The sequence below is a fragment of the Danio rerio genome, chromosome 7 (assembly GCF_049306965.1).
Source record: "Danio rerio strain Tuebingen ecotype United States chromosome 7, GRCz12tu, whole genome shotgun sequence".
Taxonomy (NCBI): Eukaryota; Metazoa; Chordata; class Actinopteri; order Cypriniformes; family Danionidae; genus Danio; species Danio rerio.
Window position 1 is genome coordinate 65216111 of NC_133182.1, and position 25754 is coordinate 65241864.

The 25754-nt window shown below is 36.0% G+C and overlaps 2 protein-coding genes across 3 annotated transcripts in view; both read left to right on the plus strand.

Moving 5' to 3' along the window:
* stim2b (stromal interaction molecule 2b) overlaps window positions 1-25754 on the plus strand; it is an 860843-nt gene that overhangs the window by 587679 nt on the left and 247410 nt on the right. The gene's annotated exons all lie outside the window — the stretch shown is intronic.
* rbpjb (recombination signal binding protein for immunoglobulin kappa J region b) overlaps window positions 1-25754 on the plus strand; it is a 127018-nt gene that overhangs the window by 87304 nt on the left and 13960 nt on the right. The window contains 3 exon segments of the mRNA NM_001083551.1: window positions 8732-8827; window positions 24189-24354; window positions 24467-24641. Of these exon segments, the coding sequence (NP_001077020.1) occupies window positions 8732-8827; window positions 24189-24354; window positions 24467-24641 (437 nt within the window).

A 25754-nucleotide genomic window follows, 5' to 3' on the forward strand; every position in this document is an offset into this window, starting at 1 on the left:
TTTTCATTATACACTACCTGACAAAAGTCTTGTCGTCAATACCAGCTGTAAGAAATACTGATTTGACTTCTAGTTGATCATTTGGAAAAGTGACAGAAGGTAGATTTTTCAGATGAAACATTTGTTGAACTGTATCCCAATCATCACAAATACTGCAGAAGACCTACTGGAAACTGCATGTACCCAAGATTCTCCCAGAAATCAGTCTAGTTTGGTGAAGGAGAAATCATGAGAATGAAGACAAAGAAATTGTCTGTAGACAAAGTTCCAATGAGCACAGTGGCCCCCATCATTAGTAAGGGCAAGATGTTTGAAACCACCAGGACTTTTCCTAGAGCTGGCCGGCTATCTAAGCTGAGTGATCGGAGCTAGGAGAAGGAGGTGATCAATAACCCGATGGTCACTCTGTCTTAGCTGCAGCATTATTTTGTGGAGAGAGGAGAACCTTAAAGAAGGACAACCATCTGTGCTGCAATTCACTAATCATGCCTGTGGCCAAATGGAAGTCACTCCCCACCTGAAATTTGCCAAAAGGCATCTGAAGGACTCTCAGACTATAAGAAACAAAACTCTCTGGTCTGATGAGACTAAAATTGAACTCTTTGGAGTGAATGCCAGACGTTACATCTAGAGAAACCAGGCACTGCTCCACCAGGCTAATACCATCCCTATAGTGAAGCATGGTGGTGGCAGCATCATGTTGTGGGGAGGTTTTTTACCAGCAGGAACTGGAAGACTAGTCAGGAGAGAGGGAAATGAATGGAGCAATGTACAGAGACATCCTGAATGAAAACCTGCTTTAGAGTGCTCTTGACCTGGGTGACTGTTCATCTTCCAGCAGGACAATGACCCAAAGCACACCGCCAAAATATTAATGGAGTGGTTTCACAACAACGCTGTGAATGTTCTTAAGAGCTCAGACCTAAATCCTATTGAACATCTCTGGAGAGATCTGAAAATGGCTATACACCGTCACTTCCCATCCAACCAGAGTTTGAGAGCTACTGCGAAGAGGAATAGGCAACAATTCCCAGACAGGTGTGCCAAGCTTGTGGCATCATATTCAAAAAGACTTGAGGCTGTAATTGCTGCCAAAGGTGCATCAACAGAGTATTAAGCAAGGCTGTGAATACTGATGTATATGTCATTTTTCAGGTGTTTTATTTTTAATAAATTTGCAACTATTTCAAAAACTCATTTTTTACATTGTCATTTTGGGGTATTGAGTGTAGAAGTTTGAGGAAATAAGTTAATTTAATCCATTTTGGAATAAGGCTGTGACATAAAAAAAAAATGTGGAAAAAGTGAAGTGTTATAGATACTTCCGGGATGCACTGTATATATACCAAACTATATTTTATTAAAGTTGCCATGTGTAATTTCCTAATTTCTTAGAAAACGTTATTTTAAATCCTAATAACAATAATATAACAATATAACATTCAAAATGATAGCTTAGTCCAATAAAAGCAAGAACAATCACATTTATAACAGTGGAGTTCAACGCTGAATAGACTGGGCATGCAGAGTCTGCCTTTGCCTTGATTTGTCCTCTATCTGTCGGGTGACAGTATGTACAGTACATTTAAACTAAATTAATTAGTTTAGAACTAAATTAGAAAATTAGTTTAGAAATTAAACTAAATTACTAATTAATTTACACCATTTAATCGAAAGATTTAATTTCAATTAGCTTTCAACAATAAAACAATCAGACAAAAGGTGTTATTAGATTGGAAATGACAATCTCTAAGCCATCTTCATCATTCTTGCTCTCTTCTCAGATGCGATGGCGGGCCAAATCAAAGGTCCGAGTTTGGGCATCTCTGGTCTAGAATCCCTATGGATTTTATTGTACAATTTTTACACTTGTGTTTTTGTGCCATTGTTGATGGCATAAATATCAGATAGTTTTAAAGTAGTTTGACAGTTATAAAGAGGCAAATAAGTAATGTCACAGCAGTCATCAACTATGAAGCTGTAAAACAGCTTTGCATTAGATTACATTAGTTCTGCTCAATTTACTTAAATGTTTTTCCATGAAACAAATTCAGTTCTGCTGTAAAGACACAATGGTGTCATTATCTAGCTCAAGTCAGTTCAAGTTTGGTACGCATTCAGTAGTGTCAGTGCTCACCTCAACTAAGCAAACACAAATCTATTTTTGCACTAAAATACACAATTTTATAAACTAGACAACAAAACCTAAAAGGGTAATTTTTTTCTGAAACTTTTAAGTCCATTTATATACAGTTGAAGTCAGAATTATTAGCTCCCCTTTGGTTTTTTCTTTTTTTTCCTTTTTTAAATATTTCCCAAATGATGTTTAACAGAGCAAGGACATTTTCACAGCATGTCTGATAATATTTTTTCTTCTGAGCGAAATCTTATCTTGTTTTGTTTTGGCTAAAATAAAAGCAGTTTTTATTTTTTAAAGCCATTTTAAGGTCAATATTCTTAGCCCCTTTAAGCTATATATATATATATATATATATATTGTAATGAAGTTCAAGGCCCTTTGGCCGCCAGGGAAGAAGGAGGCAGAGAACCGATGCAGTTTTTAAATGATTTATTAATAACAGTGACGGTGTCTAAACCAAAACAAATAGGCGGCAGCTCAAGCTGAAAGCAAAAGTAAAATATGTCCGGGCCCGGTCCTCTCTCGGCTTCCTCTGCCATCGTCCCTCCTCTTATAGTCCAGAGCTCCTTCCGTGGGATTCGAGACCGGTGCGCACCACAGGTGCATCCACTTACACGCGGCCTCATTCCGTTCCCATGGCTCTCGGCCACGCCCCCTCGCCACATACATACATATATATATATATATATATATATATATATATATATATATATATATATATATATATATATAGGCTATATATTTTTTTTCGATAGTCTACAAAAATCATTATTATACAATAACTTGTCCAATTACCCTAACCTGCCTAGTTAAACTAATTAACCTAGTTAAGCCTTTATATGTCACTTAAAAGCAGAATAATAGTGTCTTGAAAAATATGTAGTAAAATATTATGTACTGTCATTGTGGCAAAGATTAAATAAATCAGTTATTAGAAATGAGTTGTTAAAACTGTTATGTTTAGAAATATGCTGAAAAAATCTGCTCTCCGTTAAATAGAAATTGGGGGAAAATATACAGGGGGGTAAATATTACATCATCTGTATTAAGCTGAATAAATATGCTCTCCATTGATGCATGGATACATCTATCACAGAAATCCAAGGGTTCAAAAATATTCAAAATATAGAGAAAATTACCTTTAAAATGATTCAAACTGTACTTGGAGAGACATATTCTCAATTAAAAATTAAGTTTGATTCTTTTTACACTAGGAAATCTGTCATTTCTTGTCATGGAACAAGATCTTTTTCTTAATATTCTCAGGATTTCAGGGATACATTTTGACCCATGGTATGAATTTTAGCTATAGCAAAAATACCCATGGACCCTAACCCCATGACAGCCCTTTTTGGTGTTTTAGAAAGTGTTGATTTGACTGTTGCATCTCGCAAGGTTATTGCTTTTTCTACTCTTTTAGCTAGACAAGCCATACTTATCAAACGGAAACAGGTACTTCCTCCATCACATGACATGTGGATCCAAGAAATCTTTAGCTGCATAAAACTTGAAAAGTTAAGATGCTTATCTCTCAAATCTTTTTACAAGGCCTGGAACCCTGCTTTAGACTATATCAAAGGCTTACCCTCTTCAGTTGATATCAGCTCTAATACACAGTAAATAGCTGGAAAAAGGAAATGTTGACTCCTTAATGCGAACTTTTCAATTTTAATTTTATTACTTTTTATTGTAAACTTGTTCAATTCTTCTTGTTAATTTATAAATTGTATTTGTTTTATTATGAGGGGATAGTGGGAAAGTAAGAAATTGTATACACCTACAGTGTATATATATATATATATATATATATATATATATATATATATATATATATATATATATATATATATATATATATATATATATTTTTTTTTTTTTTTTTAATAATATATATTTCCTAAATGATGTTTAACAGAGCAGGGAAATTTTCACAGTATGTCTGATAATATTTTTTTCTTCTGGAGAAAGTCTTATTTGTTTAATTTCGGCAAGAATAAAAGCAGTTTTACATATTTTAACAGCATTTTAAGGACAACGTTATTAGCTCCTTAAGCTATTTTTTTTTTTTACAATAACTGGACTAATTACCCCCCTCCCCCCACACACACACGCACACACACACACACACACACACACACACACACACACACATAGTTGAAGTCAGAATTATTAGCCCCCCAGTTTATTAATTTTTTTTTTTCTCTACTTCTGTTGAATGGAGCGATATTTTTTTTCAACACATTCCTAAACATAACAGTTTTAATAACTCATTTCTAATAACTGATTTATTTATCTTTGCCATCATGACAGAACATAATATTTAACTAGATATTTTTCAAGACACTTCTATACAGCGTAAAGTTACATTTAAAGGATTATCTAGGTTAATTAGGTTAACTAGACAGGTTAGGGTAATTTTGGGCTGATATCGATAACTGATAACTTTTTAGAGTTGGAGGCCGATAACTGATATATAAGCTGATAAATTTTTCAAAATGTTATATTTTTATACAGTGAACAAATGATTTTATTTAAAAACTTCATGAACTGATATTAGAGTAGCCTACTCAAAGCAGAAAGGAGCAATAATTTAAAAACTGCAAGGTGATTATATTGATAATCTAATTTTGATATTGTATCAATAACAATAACATTAAAAATAGCATTTATCAACCTATAACGATATGGCTGCCGATATAATGGCAACCCTAGTATTTAGGCAAGTTATTGTATAACAATGGTTTGTTCTAAAGACAATCGAAGAAAATATAGCCTAAAGGGGCTAATAATATTAACCTAAAAATGGTGTTTAAACACATTAAAAACTGCTTTTATTTTAGCTGAAATAAAACAAATAAGATTTTTTTCCAGAAGAAAAAAATATTATCAGACATACTGTGAACATTTCCTTGCTCTGTTAAACATCATTTGTGAAATATTTGAAATATATTTCCAGATATTTGGGCTAATAATTCTACTTCAACTGTACATAAACCCATGGTGCAACATAAAGCCTTCCTGAGTCACATTTCACTGTCAACATCCAGATTTGTGGTATTTGTTTGAAGTCGATGTGGGTGAACAGATTTGCTGCTGGGTACATGGTTATGACAGTTTTGCAAAACAGCTTTTTCCTTTAAACATGATTCCTCCTTTTGCTGCATGATTGTAGCGGATCTGTCTGTGGTCTTGCAGGAGGATTATTGTCAAGAGTGCAACCCTTTCACCTCTCGTCTCTCATACTTCCCCTCCTACCCTCATGTCGCAGGGCCCCATGGCTTTCCATAACAAAAGTCTGTCTAAAACTTAAGCGTGTGCGAGACATTTGTGTGGTAAAGAGAAGCTGCTTTGTGTGTGTGTAAGCAAGCTGCCCCCTACAATTACCCCGTCTCGGTGTCCCTCTGAGCATTTTGACGTGTCAGGTGTCACTGACATCTGTGCAAATGGGCCATTTTAATCTGTGTGTATGTGTGTTTTATCCAACATCTGCAGTCTGTTACACGTCAGATTTCATCTTCATATACTATATATCTGCTTAGGATTCTGTATTTTATCACAATAAAAAAACAACAACCTTGAAATGATTTGTTTTTTGTTCAAGTTTCCTTGAAAAGCATCGCACTTCCAAAGCGTCCACATTTAGCAAGCTAATTTAAGTTTGCACATGCTGGGATGTTTTTGGTTAGTTTACTGAGGTAATTGGAGCACTGACACGAAATGGAAATTCTTTGATTATGAGCTAATAGATCTTGTGCCGTTTGACTTGTACACACACACACACACACATTGCTGTCCTTTTGCCCTTTTTCTTACCCCCCTCTTCCCTTTCTTTTTATTTTAAAGACCCCCAGCTGGAAAAGCTGAGGTTTTTGGCCACAGTGTTTGTATGCTTTCTGCAAGCAACACATAGTTGCACTCACCAGAGAATTGGCTAATCAAACTTGGGCCTGTGTTTCTAGTCAAGCTCTGGAGATTTGGCTTTTGAAGCGCTTACAGTACTTCAGAAAGCTTTCTCTTTAAAGAAACACATACACACATGCTTTCACCAGAACCTTCAACAATAGCACTTTTAAAGCACAAGGACGCGTTTTTAAAAAACTGTACACTCTGTCATTGGAGTGAAAGCGAGTTGCTGTTTTATGAAATGCTTATCAGAAATGTAATCTTGCCTGCTTCAGTAATGGATTTTTGTTTTATCTATGATAATGTTATACCAGAGTCACTTGCAGCCAAGTCAGGTCACTTGGCAGCCATAATATCCAAGTACAGCTTTTATCTACTTGAAAAGGGAAAGAGCAAAAACTGTTCATCTGAACATATGAATACCACTTCATATCTAGAATCTGACATCTGGGATGATGTACAGTGCTGCCTAAATTTGCACTAAAAGAGGGGGAAATGCAAGTCTAGCTATTGTATAAGCTTTTCTTGAGTAAACATGAAGATGATTGTCTCATCTAATGAGTAATATTGTGTTATCGAGTGTCGTAATTCCTCCTAATACATTTATGTGCAGTGTTGTGCTAGATACTGAAAAATACAGATACAAGTTACAGGTAGTTACTTCATTCAAAAGTAAATCAATTACTTTATCGATTACTTATACCAAAAGTAATGTATTACTGTTAAAGTAATTATTGACTTTTCCAAAGAGCATTTTTAATGCGCCCATTAATGCCCATTATAACGCCACTTTAGTGCTGCATGGAAAATACACTGTTAATCAGCTTCACAGTTGTAATTGATTTGCATTCTGCCAACTAAAACACAAGACAGAATTAAACAGTATTTTTTTAAACAATAAATTGTTTAAGTCAGACCAGCAGCACAAAATAATAATAATTATAAATAAATTAATTAAAGGCAACAACACATTATCACTTTTCATTACCATGAATGAAACTTAAGCAGAGAGAGTGTTTGGCTCTTCCTCTCGTCTTAATTCAGCGGGAACAGTCAGTCGAGAAAAAAATATATATTTAAGTAGACAGCAGGTAAATAGATTGAATAAATATTGGGAGTGGGGCTGAAGTAACAAACTTGATGTATGTCCGGGTCCGTATGGGACACTTCTGGGTCTGGACATGGACCTCGAGCTGTCTGGTAGTGACCATTGATCTTTGCAACAAAAAAAGGGAAAAAAAAATCTGCATTTTTTATTTTTTTTTGGTCTGTATAAGTTTACATTGAATGTCTGTTGAAACACTGAGAGCGATGTGGTGTGGTTTGGTCTCACCTGTGCTTTGGCTCTGTATCTCAGTCACATGCCATGCTGAGAAACCGCACACACCGACACTTCAGGAAACAATGTCAACAACAGGTTAACATGCTAGGAGGTGACAAAGGTGGAACTTTTTTGCTTTGTTGCAGTTGTTTTTAAGACCAAACCAATAATAATAATGCATATTCTGAACAGCGGATTACAGGGCGCACCGAATCGTCGGAGGATAGTGGGACGATACGATTTTTTATCTTTTGAACCGTTGCATCCCTAGTGTCTACTAAACTAAAAATTTAGTTATACAGATAACAAATGTGTGCTTATTTATTTGAAACAACAAGCATAGCAGTATTAGTAATAGTAATTAATAACATTAACATCAATAATCTCTTGGTCTCCCTGGAGCGCACTCTTGGCTAACCTCACATACATTCGGTCTCTAGCGTACGCACACTTGGCCTCCTCGCGGGCACCCAGTCCCTCTGTTTTCGCTTGACTTTTGTTTAGTCTGGCGCCTCGTATACCACGCGTCTTCTTTACGGTGGTTGATTGGCATCCACCAACCCCACAATGCGCCACCCATGTAAACAGCAACCCCCCGTGGGGTCTCTGGACAATGAAGGGGGGTGCTTTGTAATTTCCAAAAATCTCATTTATTTTATTAAACCAGTAGAATTACCATATTTAATCAATAACCTACTGAAGATAAATATAATAATTTATAAGTTACTATATACTATACAGTTACTATAGTAGCTTATAGTTACTAGTTCTATTAGATTGCGACCCTTGGGGTGATTACATTACATTAAAGACACAACATCAGATGCAGCAGATTGATTTGAAACTTTCTGGCACATTTACAGCACTTATATACATTTAATAAAAATTAAAAGAAGAATATACTTGGGCCTGCTGTTGTGTGTGCACTTTTATATGCAATGTTTCTGTATTTATAACCACCTCAGAGGATATTCAGGGTCGTGAGTCACTGGCATTGTTATTTTGGGGGGTCGCGGGCTACCCCTGGGCTAGACTGCAGCCAAAATTAATTAACTTACTAAGTAACAGACAAATCCATCACATTGTAACAATAACGAAGTTACTATGTTTAAAAGTAATGCATTACAGTATAAGTTACTGTCAAAAGTAATGGCGTTACAGTAAAGCGCTATTGCCAAACACTATGTGTGAATACTCTTATGTAATCTCACACTGCTTGATGAGGTGATTGTTCTAGTTTGTTCTGGTAAAACTTTCCAAAAAAAAAAAGATGTTTTTATGTGTTTGGCAACATGATTTCTTAAAATTCCCATCACACTGTTATGTTTACTGTCTTATGTGTTTCCTTTCTTTCTGCTATTTTCCAGAGAAGCCATGCGAAATTACCTGAAGGAACGAGGAGACCAAACTGTGCTCATCCTACACGCTAAAGTTGCACAGAAATCATACGGCAATGAAAAAAGGTAAATGATGGCTACCACCCATAAGGAATTCATGAGGTGAAATGCTTCTTGACCTTTTAGTGGGTGTCAATACAGAATGTTTGCAACACTGTTTAAATATTTAATCTTTGGTCGTTGCGTTGTATCTGAATTTTTAGTATAGTATCTTGCACAATAAGAGTTTCATTAAAAGTTTTTCTATATGTTTATCTCTCTGTATGTGAGCAAAAAATATGTCCCATGTGAATTCCTTTATGCTGTCAATTTTTTTCCTAAATGTTCATTAACAACGGGGCCATTATAATTTGTGCTTATCATCAGCATTTTTGAGGCATTTTTCACACTTAAGAGATTTTCACTGCAATAAGTAGAGAAGAACCAAATTTTCGGCTGCTGAAAATTATCAGCTAAAAATGCTTCATTCAACCAATCATTTTTGGCGTTTAACCAAAGAGAGAAAAACTTAAAAATATGTGCTTCAGTATGCTGGTTTCACTTTTCCTCCAGCCGTACTCACTGCACAATCTGAAGTGGCTTTTACGCTGAATGTAAAATGAAAACAAAACCTATTCATTTCAATGGCTTGTGCTCATGTACACTTAGCTATGCATGTAAAATGCATGCTCGCCGAAAAAGTGAAGTTCTCTCAAGTAAATCATACAGGTTATTTCTATGTTGTATACTTGTTTCTGCTGCTTGAAATAGAGCTGCTGAGCTGTCATGAATATGCTGGTAAAATTACACCTTTAATTACACCTTAATTTACATTTTTTTATTGGCAATAAAATGTGTTTATTTTACTGTTTTATTATTTTTTGAGTTCAATTTAAAAGGTCTTACAAAGTTACTTTATTTTGCTTAATACAATTATTACAAAGCATTTCAGTTTTCAGCCTTGTGCATCCAGAATTGATTTCAGCACATTTTTAGCTGTGAGCAGAGTGAACATGCATAGTTTAAGTAGCAGCTCTAGTGAAGAAATGATTTTTGTGGCAAGACACTGATATTGGATGCTTTCCTTTGTGCTTAGACACCAACAAACAAGCAGCTCAACATTCAGCTCGCATTGATGCATTTTCGTTGTTAGGGATGTTTACTCAGGGTTTCCGCGGGGTCTTAAAAAGTCTCAAATTTAAAAAACTAAATTTTAGGCCTTAAAAGGTCTTAAATCCGCTGTTCTAGGTCATAAATGTTTTTTGCACTGGTCTTTTTTTCCCGATGTCCATGTAACGCTACATCTAATGATCATTTCAATTTTTTGTTGTTGTTGTTGCTTGGGTTTCGTGGTTTTGTAGTTCTTTATTTCACAAATCAAAATGTAGTTTGCGATATTACAACTACAAATGAGACCAACATGCAATATCCAATCAGCTTTCTGTTATTGAACTTAGTGAGCGCGGCAAATATGACATCATCTCTGTGTTTGTTTTGGGTACATGTGACATGATTTCAGCTCAAAAATTTTTTTAGACTTGAGTGAAACTGTATTGACACCTTTATGATCTGTTCATGCGTGATCATAGAGAGAACCAGATGAACACTAATTCTTGGATAGAAATTGCAACAGTAGTGGGAAAAGAAGAAAATTTTTGTTAAAAAGTTGAGGGAGAATTTTAGTAAAGCCAAAAAGAAAGGCCTTGGCAAAAGTTGATAAATGGAGAGGAATATTTGAACCTATCGGTTTACAATATTCTGATGTCCTGTTTTTCTAGGCTTTATTGTTGATAATGGTCAGAAATGTTGGACCATTATTGCCCTTTTAGCTTATAGAGGACCGAAATTAACCAGCCAGCAATGTGTGAATTGCTGAATTGGCAATATAAAAAAAAAACGTCAGTGTTTTTTTAGCAAGTGTACTTGCTTTTGTTCTTTCCATAATAAAAAATATATAATTGTAGAGTAACCCATGTTCTGTAGTCATTAATATATAACTTTAATAAGTTAAAATGTCTCAGATATGAACAAAAGCAAGTGATGCATCAAAGTTTGATTTAAATGTCTTGAATGATTATAAAAAAATATATAATAAATTATAAAAAACAATAAGTTTAAAAATCTTGAATGATATTAATGGTATGACGTAGTTCCGGAAACTTCCTACTTCTCTTTATCCGTCAGACTTTACGGTGGCTTTCCTTTGACCTGCTGTTTTAAAAAGCGTCATCCATTTAAGGTGCGCGCGCAGTCAGCGGAGGTGTGCAATACATAAATAGTATACATCAGCCTTGAGATGTTTGTTTTTTCCTGTAGTTCAATGATGCATCTAACCTGTAGTCAGTACTGTTCAATTTGAATACATTAATATTTGTTTATACACACTAATTTTCAGTTTTTTTTTGCATTTTCTTTTCATGTGTATGCATGTTTTTGATATTGTGATATAGGTCTTAAATTTAATACTCCACCTTCACTAAGACCCCAGCTTCAGCTGACAAAAAGCATGATGCTGCCACCACCATGCTTCAATGTGGGTATGTAGTTTCTTTGGTGATGTGCAGTGTTGTTTTTGTGCTAAACATACCCTTTGAGATTCTGACCAAAAAGTTCAACTTTGCTTTCATCACACCATAACACATTGTTCCACATGTTCTTGGGAGAATTTAACTGGGCCTAGATATTCTTTGTAAGAAAAGGCTTCCGCCTTGCTACTCTTCCCCATAGCCCAGACATGTGAAAAATACGGGAGATTGTTGTCACATGTATTACACAGCCAGTATTTGCCAGAAATTACTGCAACTCTTTTAACGTTGCTGTAGGCCTCTTGGAAGCCTCCTTGATACGTTTTCTTTTTGTCTTTTCACTAATATTGGAGTGATTTACAGAGGGATGTTTCATTTTTTTGCAACACATAAACCTTGCACTTTAACAAGGGTGTGTAGATTTTTTTATATCCACTGTACATCCATGCACAGAACATATGAATGTGCACCCTATACCAAGGAGAACAAACTGTTGAATAAATGTGGTGTTTTTGTTTTATTTGCACACAGCTTTATAATATTCTGATTAAACCACTGAAGAAGCTTGGACTTGGAACAAGTTGGTACTATTGCTGTTTATCGGGGAGCTCTTAGATTTAATCCAGAATATCTTCAGTTGTATTCTAAAGATGAATAAAGATTTTATTGGATTGGAACAGCATGAGAACATCTTTTGTGCACAGCCCTCTTCAGATAACCTCACAGATTTTCAATAGGACTTAGGTCTGGGGTCTGGCTGGGCCATTCCAAAAATATATATATATATATATATATATATATATATATATATATATATATATATACATTTTCTTCAGGTGAGGACATTCCGTTGTTGATTTGGATGTGTGCTTTGGATAGTTATCATGCTAAAAGATCAAGTTCATATAGGTTTTCTTCTAGTCCACCTTTACTAAGACCCCAGCTTCAGCTGAAGAAAAGCAACTCCAAAGCGTAATGCTGCCACCACCACGCTTCACTGTGGGCATGGAGTTTCTTAGGTGATGTGCAGTGTTGTTTTTGCACCACACATGCATCCAGAAAATCTTTAGTTGCATTCTGAAGATATACAAAGATTTTAGTGGATAGGGATGATCTGTGGGTCAGTAGGTATTGATAGAATTTTCCAAAATTTTGGGGTGAACTATCCCTTAAAGACAGGAATATAAGTTTTGGGGTTTTTTCTTAGGAAAGAATGAAGTATGATCAAAAGCTTAAGGGATAAGAAAAGGAAAAAGAGCATTTCAGAAGGTAAAAAAAGGTGAGAGGAGACGCTGATAAGAAAAGAAACCAAATAATGACAGCAAAGAGAAAAGAAATGATTAAGGAGGCGAGGTGATTTGAGACAGGGATGTGAAGTAGAGAAGGTCAGCGGAAAGAGAGACAAGATGATCACTGTAGAGAAAGACTGTGTCTGGGGAGCTGATGTCGCGGTTGCAGCTCGATCGGCCTCATTTGGCAGAGAGACAGCGATGTTATTTGTGAACAGCACAGCCAAAACCTGGACACATGTCAAGAGTGACAGAATGCCAGATGAGAACAAAAAAAACAACATTGCGCTCTTCATGAAATCATATACACGTGTTCTGTAATCAGAGATGCTTTATGACTAGGAAGTGTATCATTTAGCTTCAATTGAAAATGAATGTGATGCACTTAACTTGTTGCACCAGTTCTACTTCTTCGCATGTCCTTGTGACCCTGTTCGTTTTTAAAACAGCTAATGGTTACTCTTGCTCATGGGTAGGGGAAGGGATTTGATACCCCCAACCCCCTAAGTCTCACATTTTTATTGCTTTGCTATGGACATGAAAGATTGCTCAGATCATGTGGTTTCTTGATTTTAACATGTGCGTTTATTTTGAACTAACATTCTTATTTAGTTTTTCTTTGGCTAGTGGACAATAAAACCCTGTATGAACTGCACAGTAACAACAGAGAGATGCATTGAAAAGCTACCCACAAAACTCTAGTAAACCGCATAGCAATGTTTAAACAACCATGATACAGCAACCTGCCAATTACATAGATATGCAGGTTAAGAAATATAAGAAACTTGCGTTCTGTGAATGAACGTCGCCTCGTGGTTCCATCCCAAAGAGGGAAGAAATCACTTTCCCGAACGCTCACGTTCAATCTGCCCAGTTGTTGGAATGAACTCCCTAACTGCATCAGAACGGCAGAGTCATTCGCTGTTTTCAAGAAACGACTAAAAACTCAACTATTTGGTCTCCACTTAGCTAATCTGCAATTGCCTCTCTGGATATCACACTAACTGTGCTCAAAAAAAAAAAAAAATTAAAATTAAATTAAATTTACTAATGCTTTCCTTCTTTGACTTTACAGACCTGAAACTTGCCTATAGCACTTATTCATTGTTGCTCTTATAGTTGTGTAAATTGCTTCCTTGTCCTCATTTGTAATTCGCTTTGGATAAAAGTGTCTGGAAAAAATAAATAAATAAATAAATATATGCGCTGACAACCACATAGGTCATCCTAGCAAACACACAAAAAAGCCTGGCTACCACGTAGCAGTGGTCTAATGCAACCCTGTTTCTAAAGGCACACCAATGGTGCACAATTGAACAATTATTCCATAAATACACCTGGATTATCAGCGTGATATGACCTGAAAGGGATAGGACAGATTAGGGAGACATTCAAAATGTCTGCTGTCACAGTTAGGGAAACACTACGCTAATAACATTCACATTAAATCATTTGGCAGATGCTTTTATTCAAAGCAACTTACAAATGAAGACCAAAATCAACAAAAATAAAACAATATGTGGATAACATGACAAGTCATCCTAGTTAGTCTAAATAAAATATGTAAAGTTATGTTATGAGAAAAAAATAGTGTGCATATAAGACGAATGGATTGATAAATGGGTGGATGGATGGATGGATGGATGAATGGACTTGGTAACCACAATATATTTGACCACAGTGAAAATATACAGCCATATCGTAGTGCTACGAGTGTGATATTGTGTTTATACAACAGTTTGACATCATAATCGTGTATATAAAAAAGAAAATCAAACACGGAGTCTCAGAATACTTTTATATGAGAAACTACTTTCTTCCGCCATTCATAAACGTCTGCAGCTGACGTCAGAACAGCAGAAATCATTGCTATTTCACCAGCGTCACTTTAGAGCTAGCATTTGAATGATTCTCTTGCATAATGTCTAAAGTGATGAGAAGACAGGTGATTTTGCTCACATTTTAAGATTATAAGGCTGAACAGCATAAAATGCTATCAGTCTAGAGACATTTCCCAGTATTTCTCTGTTGCAATTGGGAGATCACAATAATTAACCACCAAAAAGCAAAAGCAACACAAACACTAGCAGATTACTGTGGTGTAAGTACAGCACTACAACATACAAAACAGAGAGATCAGAATTACACAGAATTTTTCTCCTCTTAGGGCTTATTATGCTGTCTCTGTCGCCTTCTTGTGGCAGAATGTCAACTATCTTTGCTCTGCTTATATGTGTGTGTGTGTGTGTATATGTATTTTTTTTTTGCATTCCAATTTGATCAAATAATGAAAGAGAAACTCTACAATATTGTTTTCACGGCTTTCAAAAAAGGAAAGAAATTGTTTGAGCCTGATAATGGCAGTGCCCCGGTAAATGCCTTTGCAACTAGTGTGTAACACTCTTCACAACTACTTAAGAACACTGTTGGGCACGTTCCTTTAAAAGACTAGTTAGTTATAGTTACTAGTTACTTCTCACAGATGTAGTTGACTGTGTTACATAATTAAAAAAATAACTAATTATCAGGGAAGGTAAATATTGCATTCATGTATAAAAATCAATTTTGTCAAATGACTACAAAATAAATATAAAACATTGTACACTACACTATTTTAATGTTGTTGTGGCACAATGTAAGAAACAACAATCAAATTCAACATATCATTATAACTATTATCATTACTATAGTGACGATGTGAGGTGCTTAATTATATTAGAATTACTTGTCACTGATGCCGAGAGACTCTTTTTCCTGGGCATAAATTGCACGAAACATAAACATTCCTGCCTTTCACCTCAACGAGGGTAAAGTATTGCGTATATTTCCAATTTGTAAAAGTTATCTTTAAACTTGTTGGATTCGCCATTGTTCTGACTCCTGGGGCCTCATGTATCAACGCTGCGTACGCACAAAAACTTTGCGTACGCCAGGTTTCACGCTCAGAATCGCTCACGTTTGGATTTACTAACGATGAACTGAACGTGGGAATGTGCGCAGCTTCACGGCAGCTTTATGGCTGGCGTACGCACATTTTTTTTTGCGTGTTTGTTTTATTTCCTTTGGCGACTCCTAGAGGCAGTTGTGTTAAATTGCTCTCTACAAAGTGTCTGAGCCTTGCAATGGCAGCTGTATGAGACGGGTTCATCTAGCAGGTATATAAGGTTTCCACACCATACAGTTGACCAGCTAAACATTAAAGCACAATTTGCAGTTGTCGCCTATTTTCCCAATGTAATCTGAGCTATCTACTGCACACACATTGCTATAAAGACACTATCTGAAGATGAATTTGCATGCGTGAATCAGAAACATTTCCATTCAATAAATGAGCAAATAAAATAGGATGCACAAACTTATTAATGATTTCTGCTTGTCTTTCTCGTCATAAATAGTTGGCAAAATCTGATATGTAGCGGGAGAAAAAAGACGCTGGATTCGAACCGAGTTCATGCTCAAACGTGTCAAAAAATGATGACATGCATTTTACGAGCTGCGCCACTGAGACTGTTAAGGGTGTTGCAGCCTTTTACACCTATAAATCACACTATTTATTTTTTAATTCACTCAGTGCGATGTTCAGACCCAACTGTGTTAACCGCATCAGCTAAACTCTCCCACTCAATTTTTTTCTTTTGTTGTTAACTCCGGAGAACAAACTTGCAAATAACACCGCTTTTCTCCGGTCTACCTCCGAAAGGAAAACCTCCAATTCACATTCTGTTCAAAGTTTCTCTTTTTGCTTGCCATTACCATTGCTTTTTCGTTGGGTTTTGGCAATGTAGAGTCATTTGCATATTCATACGGGGGAGGAGGCAGGGAGGGGTTTTGTGCTCGTGCATGTTGCGCTCAGTTTCACGTTCATTCAGATGTACAAAAGAATATGCGTGAGATACGGCGTACGCAGTGTTTTATACATCTGAATTTTTTTCAGTTTTAGTATGATTTCCACGCAAGTCTTCGTACATGAGGCCCCTGGTCATTAGTGCGTGCGACTGACTGTGCATGTGCTTGTGTGTGAACACCCACACTACGTTCCCTCTGTTTGGCAAATGATGAAAATGTTCTCTATCTAAGCCAATCATCACATTCTCATTTATACTACTTTCACAGACACACCAATCATCATTGCTGGTTGGTTATGTCCTGCCCCATCCAACACACACACACACCAACCCCAGAGAAAGAGAGGTCCTATGGCTCGCATAAACCCCGTCAGTGTTCTCAAGCATAGCAACAAGCATTTTTATTGTCAGTAATGGTAACGGCGTTTAATAGGGAAAAAGTAATTCATTTGATTACTCGTAACTAAAAAAAGTATCGCCGTTAATAGCGGCGTTTATTTATAAAGCCGTTATTTCCATCACTGATTAGGACACTCTAAAAGCACCCTAGAAAACCCCAACATGCTAACAATTAGGGATGTAACGGTATCAGAATTTCACGGTACGGTAATACCTCGGTATGAATGTCACGGTACGGTATTTATTGAATCATTTACAGGAAAAAACTAAACTTATGAAAATACTCCAAAAAAGTGCCAGAAGTGTCAATGACATACAAATTAGCCATCTATCTGTAAGCTTTGAAACAGGAACTTCAATTTTAATAACAAAAAAAAATATTAAACCATGTAAAAAAATTAAGTTTCAATTTAGTAGTGTTGAAAACTCATCACATTCAACATTTAATCACTCACTCACTTAGATAGAGATGGGTTTTAAGGAAAATTATCATATAAATATAATCTGGTAAAAGCTGGTATCTCTGGGTATTTACAATGTCCCCTGCAACAGAAAAAACCCTCTCATTTGGGACTGAGGTTTCTGGGACAAGATAGATATGACTTGGCCCAGGTTGACAGCAGTGGGTAACGTTGTGCATTGTCTTTCCCCCACTTGAGTGGACAAACCATGAGTGAGATAGAGATCTCATGTCTGCATCAATCTGAACAGTGTGCAGTGTTTCTGCAGTCCACATGACTGTTATTAGTCGTATTCCCCAACTTGCAGGCACATGCACACACAGGGCTCAACCTGTGCAGTGCACATGCCCTTTTTAGTCTTGGATAGAAAGTTCCCTTCCAAAATGATCAAAAGTGCCCCTGCGAAGCGACACAACCTCCGTCCCGCTTTACAGTACAGAACGCGCGCGACAACACAGCTGATCAGAACGTTGTGTTGTCGCGCGCGTACTGAATAGCGGTGTTGTCGCGCGCGTTCTGATCAGCTGTGTTGTCGCGTGAGTTCTTATCAGCTGTTTTGTTGCGCGCGTACTGAATAGCGGTGTTGTCGCACGCGTTCTGATCAGCTGTGTTGTCGCGCTGATCAGAACGCACGTGACAACACAGCTTATAAGAACTCGCGCGACAACACAGCTGATAAGAACTCACGCGACAACACAGCTGATCAGAACGCGTGCGACAACACCGGGACGGAGGTTGTGAACACAGCTGATCAGAACGCGCGCGTCAACACCGCTATTCAGTACGCGCGCGACAACACAGCTGATAAGAACTTGCGCGACAACACCGCTATTCAGTACGCGCGCGGTGACAACACCCGCTTTAGGGTTTTCCTGCTCTTTTTCATCCCCGCTTCTAGCAGCACACTCCATTTCCGCATTACTGGATCTGTAGCGACAACAGACCGCAAAGGATTATGGCCACGCCTGGGCTGATGGGAATTGTAGTTTCCGCTACCTCCCGTTCGCTTCATTCGCCTGAGCAAATTTTCTCAGAAGACCTATAGTTTTACCGAGTCATGCGACTACGGTAATATCGAAAAAAATTAATATTGCGGTATGACGGTATTTACAATACCGTTACATCCCTACTAACAATACAACATTACACTGTATATCAGTTACATGATACAGAAAAAACCTTTCCTAACCCAAAACCGATCCCAATTTAAAACCCTTCTTATTAGAAACTTGGGAAGAGGTTTGGCACATGTTGCATTTTCACTGTTATTGTCATGTGGAAAGACCACAATGCATCACATCATATTACAAACCTATATAATTAAAATGCAGACTTTGCAGTTTGATCATTGTGTGAGACTACGCTGGATTCTCATGCTTTGTTAGGAATAATTAAAAGGTCCAGCTAGTGCGTAAGTGGCCATACGCACATTTTCTTTTTGCGTGTGCTTTAATTTTAGCCCGTGGCTCTTTGTAGGAAAGTTGTGGTTTTTTACATGGTGGTAAAATCATTAAAATGACATCATAAATGTCGAGAAGATGAAAGCAGTGTGTTTTATTTAATAAACTCACAAGTCTGGTGGTCCTGACTAAGATTGAAACTTTCACTATTAGGATGTGAAAGCAGTCTTCAGACACCTCTTTTCCCCTTTCATCTGACACTGTTACAATAAATTCTGATCAGCAAAAAAATGTAAGACTTTCACGTATGGGTTAAAGAAACTCCACTTTATTTTCTATTATTATTTTTTTAATTAAGCTCATTTTATATCTCTCCACAGGTTAACAGTTGTTTTATCATTTATCTCAATTTCAGAAAAGAATCAGATGATTTTCCTCTTTAAAGCTTGACTCCTCTATAGTTACAATATTATATACTAAAGCTGACTGAAAATGAAAAGTTGTAATTCTCCATGTCTATATGGCTAATATTTTCATTCTGATGTAATAATTAAGGAACTTTGCTGCCTTACCGTGGCTGCAGCTGGTACAATGATATTACGCAGCACTGTTTATTGGTAGATAATGTAATTACAGAAAAGTCAAGCTTAAAATTGGAAAATTATGGAAACTCTTTGGTCATTTTTGAGCGAGATGCAAATGGATTTAAAGTGGCATATTCCATAATTTTTTTAATGCGACCGATCATGAAAGCAGTTTGCAAATCCACTCTCTGCAAAACTCATTCTTATTTTCTCTCCATTACATATCAGATCAGAATCGGCATGGGATGATACTCATTTTCAAGATTTAAAGTTGGAAAAAGTCAAGGTTTTAAAACCACCAAAATTTGTTATACCGTTCCTATGGTATGTGTACAACTATTTTATTAAGTCTTTTAGGGCAACAGTATCTTCAGCTTAAAAGGAAAACTCGCATCAAAAGCTACTGCAGGTCCAAACTATTATAAATGTTTCTTAAAATGAAATATATTGTGTTCAAAGGGAAAGAATGTTGTAATTTTTGACCCAGACATTTAAAAAAAACTTATTTTGTATCAGTAATGACAAAACCATGATACTGTGATATTTTTATCCAAGGTTATCATTCCATCAGAATTAAATACTGGCCCATGCCTAGTTTGGAAACACCTTTGTTTTTCAATATGAACGAAAAAAAAAAATTTAAATAATGAAAATAAAGTTACAAGTTCCTCCTGGGTATTTAATAAGTAATATTTATAAACATCATCTACTGTAATCTACTATGTGTAGAGATTGCAGCAATTTTACATAGTGTAAAGAATCTGTCTACTTACGGTACCTACATTTTACAGTTGTTTTATTCATAAAATAAATTAATGAAAATGATTCACTATAAATACACTTTTAAAAGTATATTTATAATTCAGAAGTGCATCAATGCAAGTAGATTCGAAATACTGGCAATTTTCATCAGATTAATTAGTATATTAAAATAGCCATTGAATGCTTTTAAAAAAGTGAAATCTGTGTACTAAAAATAGAATTACATGTGTAACACTTGTTTTGACTATACTATTAAATCTAGTAAGTACTTTTAGCATGAATACTTTATATTTTTTATTTTGAGGGAAAAAAGCTACTCATGAGAATAAAAGTGTTTGATTGTACTATTTAAAGATTCCATTACCATAGTTAAGTATATAAAAGGATTAACAACATATAGCTGCAAAAGATTTTAGATAAATTATTAAATATACTAGCACACTACTGGTCAAAAAAATTTTTTTCTGTTATTTTTTTGGTAATGAAAATTATTCTGTTCATCAAGGCAGCATTTGTGAAATGTAAAAAATATTGCTAAATATTTATTAAAATTTTTAATTATATTTTTTATTGTATTTTGTTTTAAATTATTACTACAGTCATTATTGCTTTTAATACTATTATTGTTGATGATGATGATAATAATAATAATAATAATAATAATAGAGTGATTTCTGAAGGATCCTGTGACTCTGAAAACTGGACTAATGAAGCTGGAAAATCATTTTTAAAATCACTGGAATAAATGATTAAGTTATAAACACTAAGTGCAATAACATTTCACTATTTTACAATTTGTACAGTATTTTTTATTAAATAAATGCAGCCTTGTGGAGCAGGAGAAGCTTATTTTAAAACATGTAAAATACTACTGACCCCAAACTTTTGACTAGTAGTATATATATATATATTTATGTATGTATATGTATTTTGGGGCAATACATTATAGACATACTTTTAATTTATTTATTCAATAAACTTCTAAGGGGGTCCCTACAAAATATTGTACCTAAGGGAATCTACATTTTTTAATCCGGGCCTGTGTAAAATTATTTTCTTTTGTGGGTGTGTGTGTGCGTGTATGTTTGTGGAGTGTTATTTTAAACATGATAGGGTTCGGGTCTGTCCCCTAACTCACGTCTACATCGTGTTTCAGTCTGACTGTATGTGGAAGTGCTGTTATTCCCCTTGTATTGCACCAGTTTTCAGATATTAGCTGCAGGTCTGTGTCACGAATATTCCCCCGCCTCACGTCTAGACGAGTTTTCTCCAAGATGTGCGGTGAACTGAAAACGCAGACTTCATGTGTCTGTATTCAAGGTCATGCTGACTGATATCTGTTTTCTTCAGCATCACTACATCGATGAGCTAATCCACAATACACTCTCGAGATGAGCATACATGAAATAGACCATGCTACACCAGGGCTCCTCAGGTGATTTTGGAGTATGAAATGTACACGATGCTTAAGTTTGGTTGAGTTGATGGTTTGGGTGTTTCTGATTGATCGTCTGGTGACCGTTCGTTGATGGTGGTTTCAGAGCGTTTGGAAAGCGGCAAGTGTTGTGCTGCAAGTGTTTTGCTGCCATCTAGAGTCAATCTGAAGTAATTCTGATATATTTAATTGAATGTGTGATGCACTGTTGAGTGTAATGAAGAATTGTGTTATTTTTATAACATAGTTGGTTTTTTCGCGCACTATCCCTGCTGAAAAAAACTGCTTAAACCAGCCTAAGCTGGACATAGCTGGTTTTGGCTGGTCATCTTCCAGCCTGACCAGCGAAGACCAGGCTGGAAACCAGCCTGGAAGTGGCCAAAACCCCTCTAAAACCCGCCTGGTTGACCAACTAAAACCATCCAACCAGCCTAGGCTGGTTTGAACTGGATTTTTCAGTAGGGTAATATTTCTCTTCTATTATGTTGGGTTTTTGTAATTGATTAAAATGATTTATTAATATCCAATTTTTCAGATATTGAGTGCTCATAAATTAATAATACAAACTATAAATAATTGATAATGATGTTTCTCAGTAATATATTTTTTTTTACTCTGGAGAAATTCGTATTGCTTTTAGTTTGGCTTTTTTATGAATATAATTATCCAATATTATCAATGACTTGCCTAATTAACATTACTTACATAGTTAACCTAATTAATATAAGGCTTAATGCCTTTAAATGTCACTTTAAGCTGACCATTATTATCTTGCAAAATGAGTAATAAAATATTATGTGCTGTCATCATGGCAAAGAAATTAGTTATTAGAAGTATTGTTTATAAATGTGCTAAAAATATGATTAACCAAATTGGCCGTAGTGTATGAGTGTGAATGTGAGTGTATGGGTGTTTCCCGGAAAGCCATCCGCTGTGTAAAAACATATGTTGGATAAGTTGGGGGTTCATTCCGCTGTGGTATCCACTGATGAATAAAGGGACTAAGCCGAAGGAAAATTAATGAATGAATGTAAAATTTAAATAATAAATAGATAAAAAAGAAAACATATTTCATATTTCCTGTTTATTGTTATTTTTGATATATTTAATATATTTGTTATTCATTCAGTATATATTTTAATTATCCAGTATACTTCAGGATCGGTTGATTTTCAAAATATTTTTTAATCAAATAAAACGGCAAACCACTAGCTATATTAATGAATCATTGATTTAAAATCCTTTTAACTACTCGTTTTATGTACACTCAACAGTCACTTTATCAGGTACACCTGTTAAACTGCTCGGTAACACAGTTTTAATCAGCCAATTACATTGCAGAAGCTCAACATATTTAAGCATGTAGACATGGTCAAGACGATCTGCTGCAGTTCAAACCGAGCATCAAATCAGGGAAGAAAGGGGATTTTAAGTAACTTTTTATTGTGGCGTGGTTGTTGGTGCCAGGCGGGCTGATCTGAGTATTTCAGAAGCTGCTGATCTACTGGAATTTTCATGCACAGCCATCTCTAGGGTTTACAGAGAAAAGAGAAAATATCCAGTGAGCAGCAGTTCTGTGAGCGCAAAAGCCTTGTTGATGCCAGATGTCATAGGAAAATGCCCAGACTGCTTCCAGCTAATAGAAAGGCAACAGTAACTCGTTACAACCGAGGTCTACAGAAGAGCATCTCTGAACACATAACACGTCCAACCTTGAGGAGGATGGGCTACAGAAGCAAAGACCACATTGGGTGCCACTCCTGTCAGCTAAGAACAGGAAACTGAGGCTAAACTTCACACAGGCTCACCAAAACTGGACAATAGAAGTTTGTAAAAATGTTGCCTGGTCTGATGAGTCTTGATTTCTGCTGCCACATTCAGATGGTAGGGTCAGATTTTGGCATCAACAACATGAAAGCATGGATCAAACCTGTCTTGTATCAACGGTTCAGGCTGCTGGTGGTGGTGGTGTAAGGGTGTGGGGGATATTTTCTTGCCACACTTTGGGCCCATTAGTACTAATTGAGCATCATGTCAACGCCACAGCCTACCTGAGTATTGTTGCTGACCATGTTCATCTCTTTATGACCACAGTGTATCTATCTTCTTATGGCTACTTCCAGCAGGATAACACACTATCTCATAAAGCTTAAATCATCTCAGACTGGTTTCTTGAACGTGGCAATAAGTTCAATGTATTCAAATGACCTCCACAATCAACAAATCTCAATCCAAAATTGCAGCTTTGGGATATGGTGGAACGGCAGATTCGTATTATGGAAATGCAGCGGACAAATCTGCAGCAACTGCGTGATGCTATCATGTCAATATGGAGTCAAATCTCTGAGGAATGTTTCCTGTACATTGTTGAATCTATGTCATGAAGGATTAAGGCAGTTCTAGAGGCAAAAGTTTGTCCAACCCGATACTAGTAAGGTGTACCTTATAAAGTGGCTGGTGAGTGTACATTTTGTCTTTTTAATGAGCTCAGTCATTCACTTATCATATAATATTTTTTTCAGTATTATATAATATATTTAATACATTAAAATATATTCCCACAGAAATGCCCTGGCAAACCCCTGAGACACAGCATGGCAGCAAGTTTTCATTATCAAACTCCACTCATGCTTTGTTCTGAAAAGGCAAAGAGATGAGTTCTGCCAGTGTCACCTGCTTCAACAGTTGTAGTGAGCAAAACAAACACTTTCCAGCTATTCACACTCTTGTTTTTCTACATTTGTCCAGGTTTTTCTGTCCTCCCCCGTGTGTATATCTGATGGGCTGTGGATGGAAGAAGAAGCGGGAGCAGATGGAGCGAGACGGCTGTTCAGAGCAGGAGTCTCAGCCCTGCGCATTCATCGGCATCGGGAACAGCGAGCAGGAGATGCAGCAGCTCAACCTAGAGGGGAAGGTAACACATGCTGACTAAATCAAACGCCACAAGCTACTCGGCCAAAGCAGCACTATTAGCATACTGTAATGTTTTGTTTCTTCTCATGAATACGCAAATCTCGTCCCTGCAGAACTATTGCACAGCCAAAACATTGTACATCTCAGACTCAGACAAACGCAAGCACTTCATGCTGTCAGTGAAGATGTTTTACGGGAACAGCGCAGACATCGGCGTCTTCCTCAGCAAGAGGATCAAGGTCATCTCCAAACCTTCCAAAAAAAAACAGTCCCTCAAAAATGCAGACCGTGAGTGCATTCACCATACACAAAACTCTAGAGGAAGCACTTTTTAGTCCTTTGAGATCATTTGACTGGTGTAGAGTTTTAGTATTCAATGAAAACTATGTATTTAATATTTAATACACGCACACAAACACAAACAGTTATTTTTAAATATATTAAAATGTGTAAAAGTGTGTCGTTATGTCAATATTTTACATAAATAAATATATAGTGTTTTACATATTTATCTATCATCAGTACATTTTGTGCGTAATGTTTCTGTCAGGATCTGCTTAATTTAAAAAAAATAAATTTATATAAAAACAATAATTAAATATTAATCTATCAATCAAATCATGTTTCTTATTCATTCATTATATTTCCTCAGTAATAACCCTTTCAGGATCTGTTGAGATCATTTGACTGGTCTAGAGTTTTAGCAATCAAGTAATTTCATTAATAATTCCAAATTAATAATTTCATCTTAAATATTTAACAATAATTATAAACGAATAATAATCACGTATTTAAATTATTTTTATTTTTATTTATTAGTGGTTTAATGAATGACGGTTCATCCGTGATTCGTACAGATCACATCCCATGGTTCAGAACACATGCAATCCCCGGATTAGTACTTTTTTTTTTTTTACTCATAGATTAATCCTAAATTTGCAACGATTGCAGAGAGATCACCACTTGTGTCATTCAAATCACATGTATGAAAGCATTCAGGCTTTCCTGTAAAATAAAATGATGACAGAAGAAGTTGTGGTGGGTTAAAGGGAATGTGGTGGGTTTCTCAGGTTATTAAAGATGTTTTCTGTCACTACTTGTTTAGCCTGCATTAATGCATTCAGTGTAAGCTGCACCATTAAACATTAAAAGATCAGGATCTCAACACCCACACAACATCAATCATAAAAGATGGTGATTTGCATATGTTTATTAATCCTTTAAATCACTGCACACAAAAACAAAAAACGAGATTCAGTCTTTAGTCTTTTATTAGTTATTTTAGTTATGTATTTTTTTATTTATTTTTTTGTTATGAAGTTACAAACAGTGAAATAACACAGAAGTACTGAGATAACAGTTTATAGTTTAGATAAAACCACGGATGTTTATGGTAAAGAT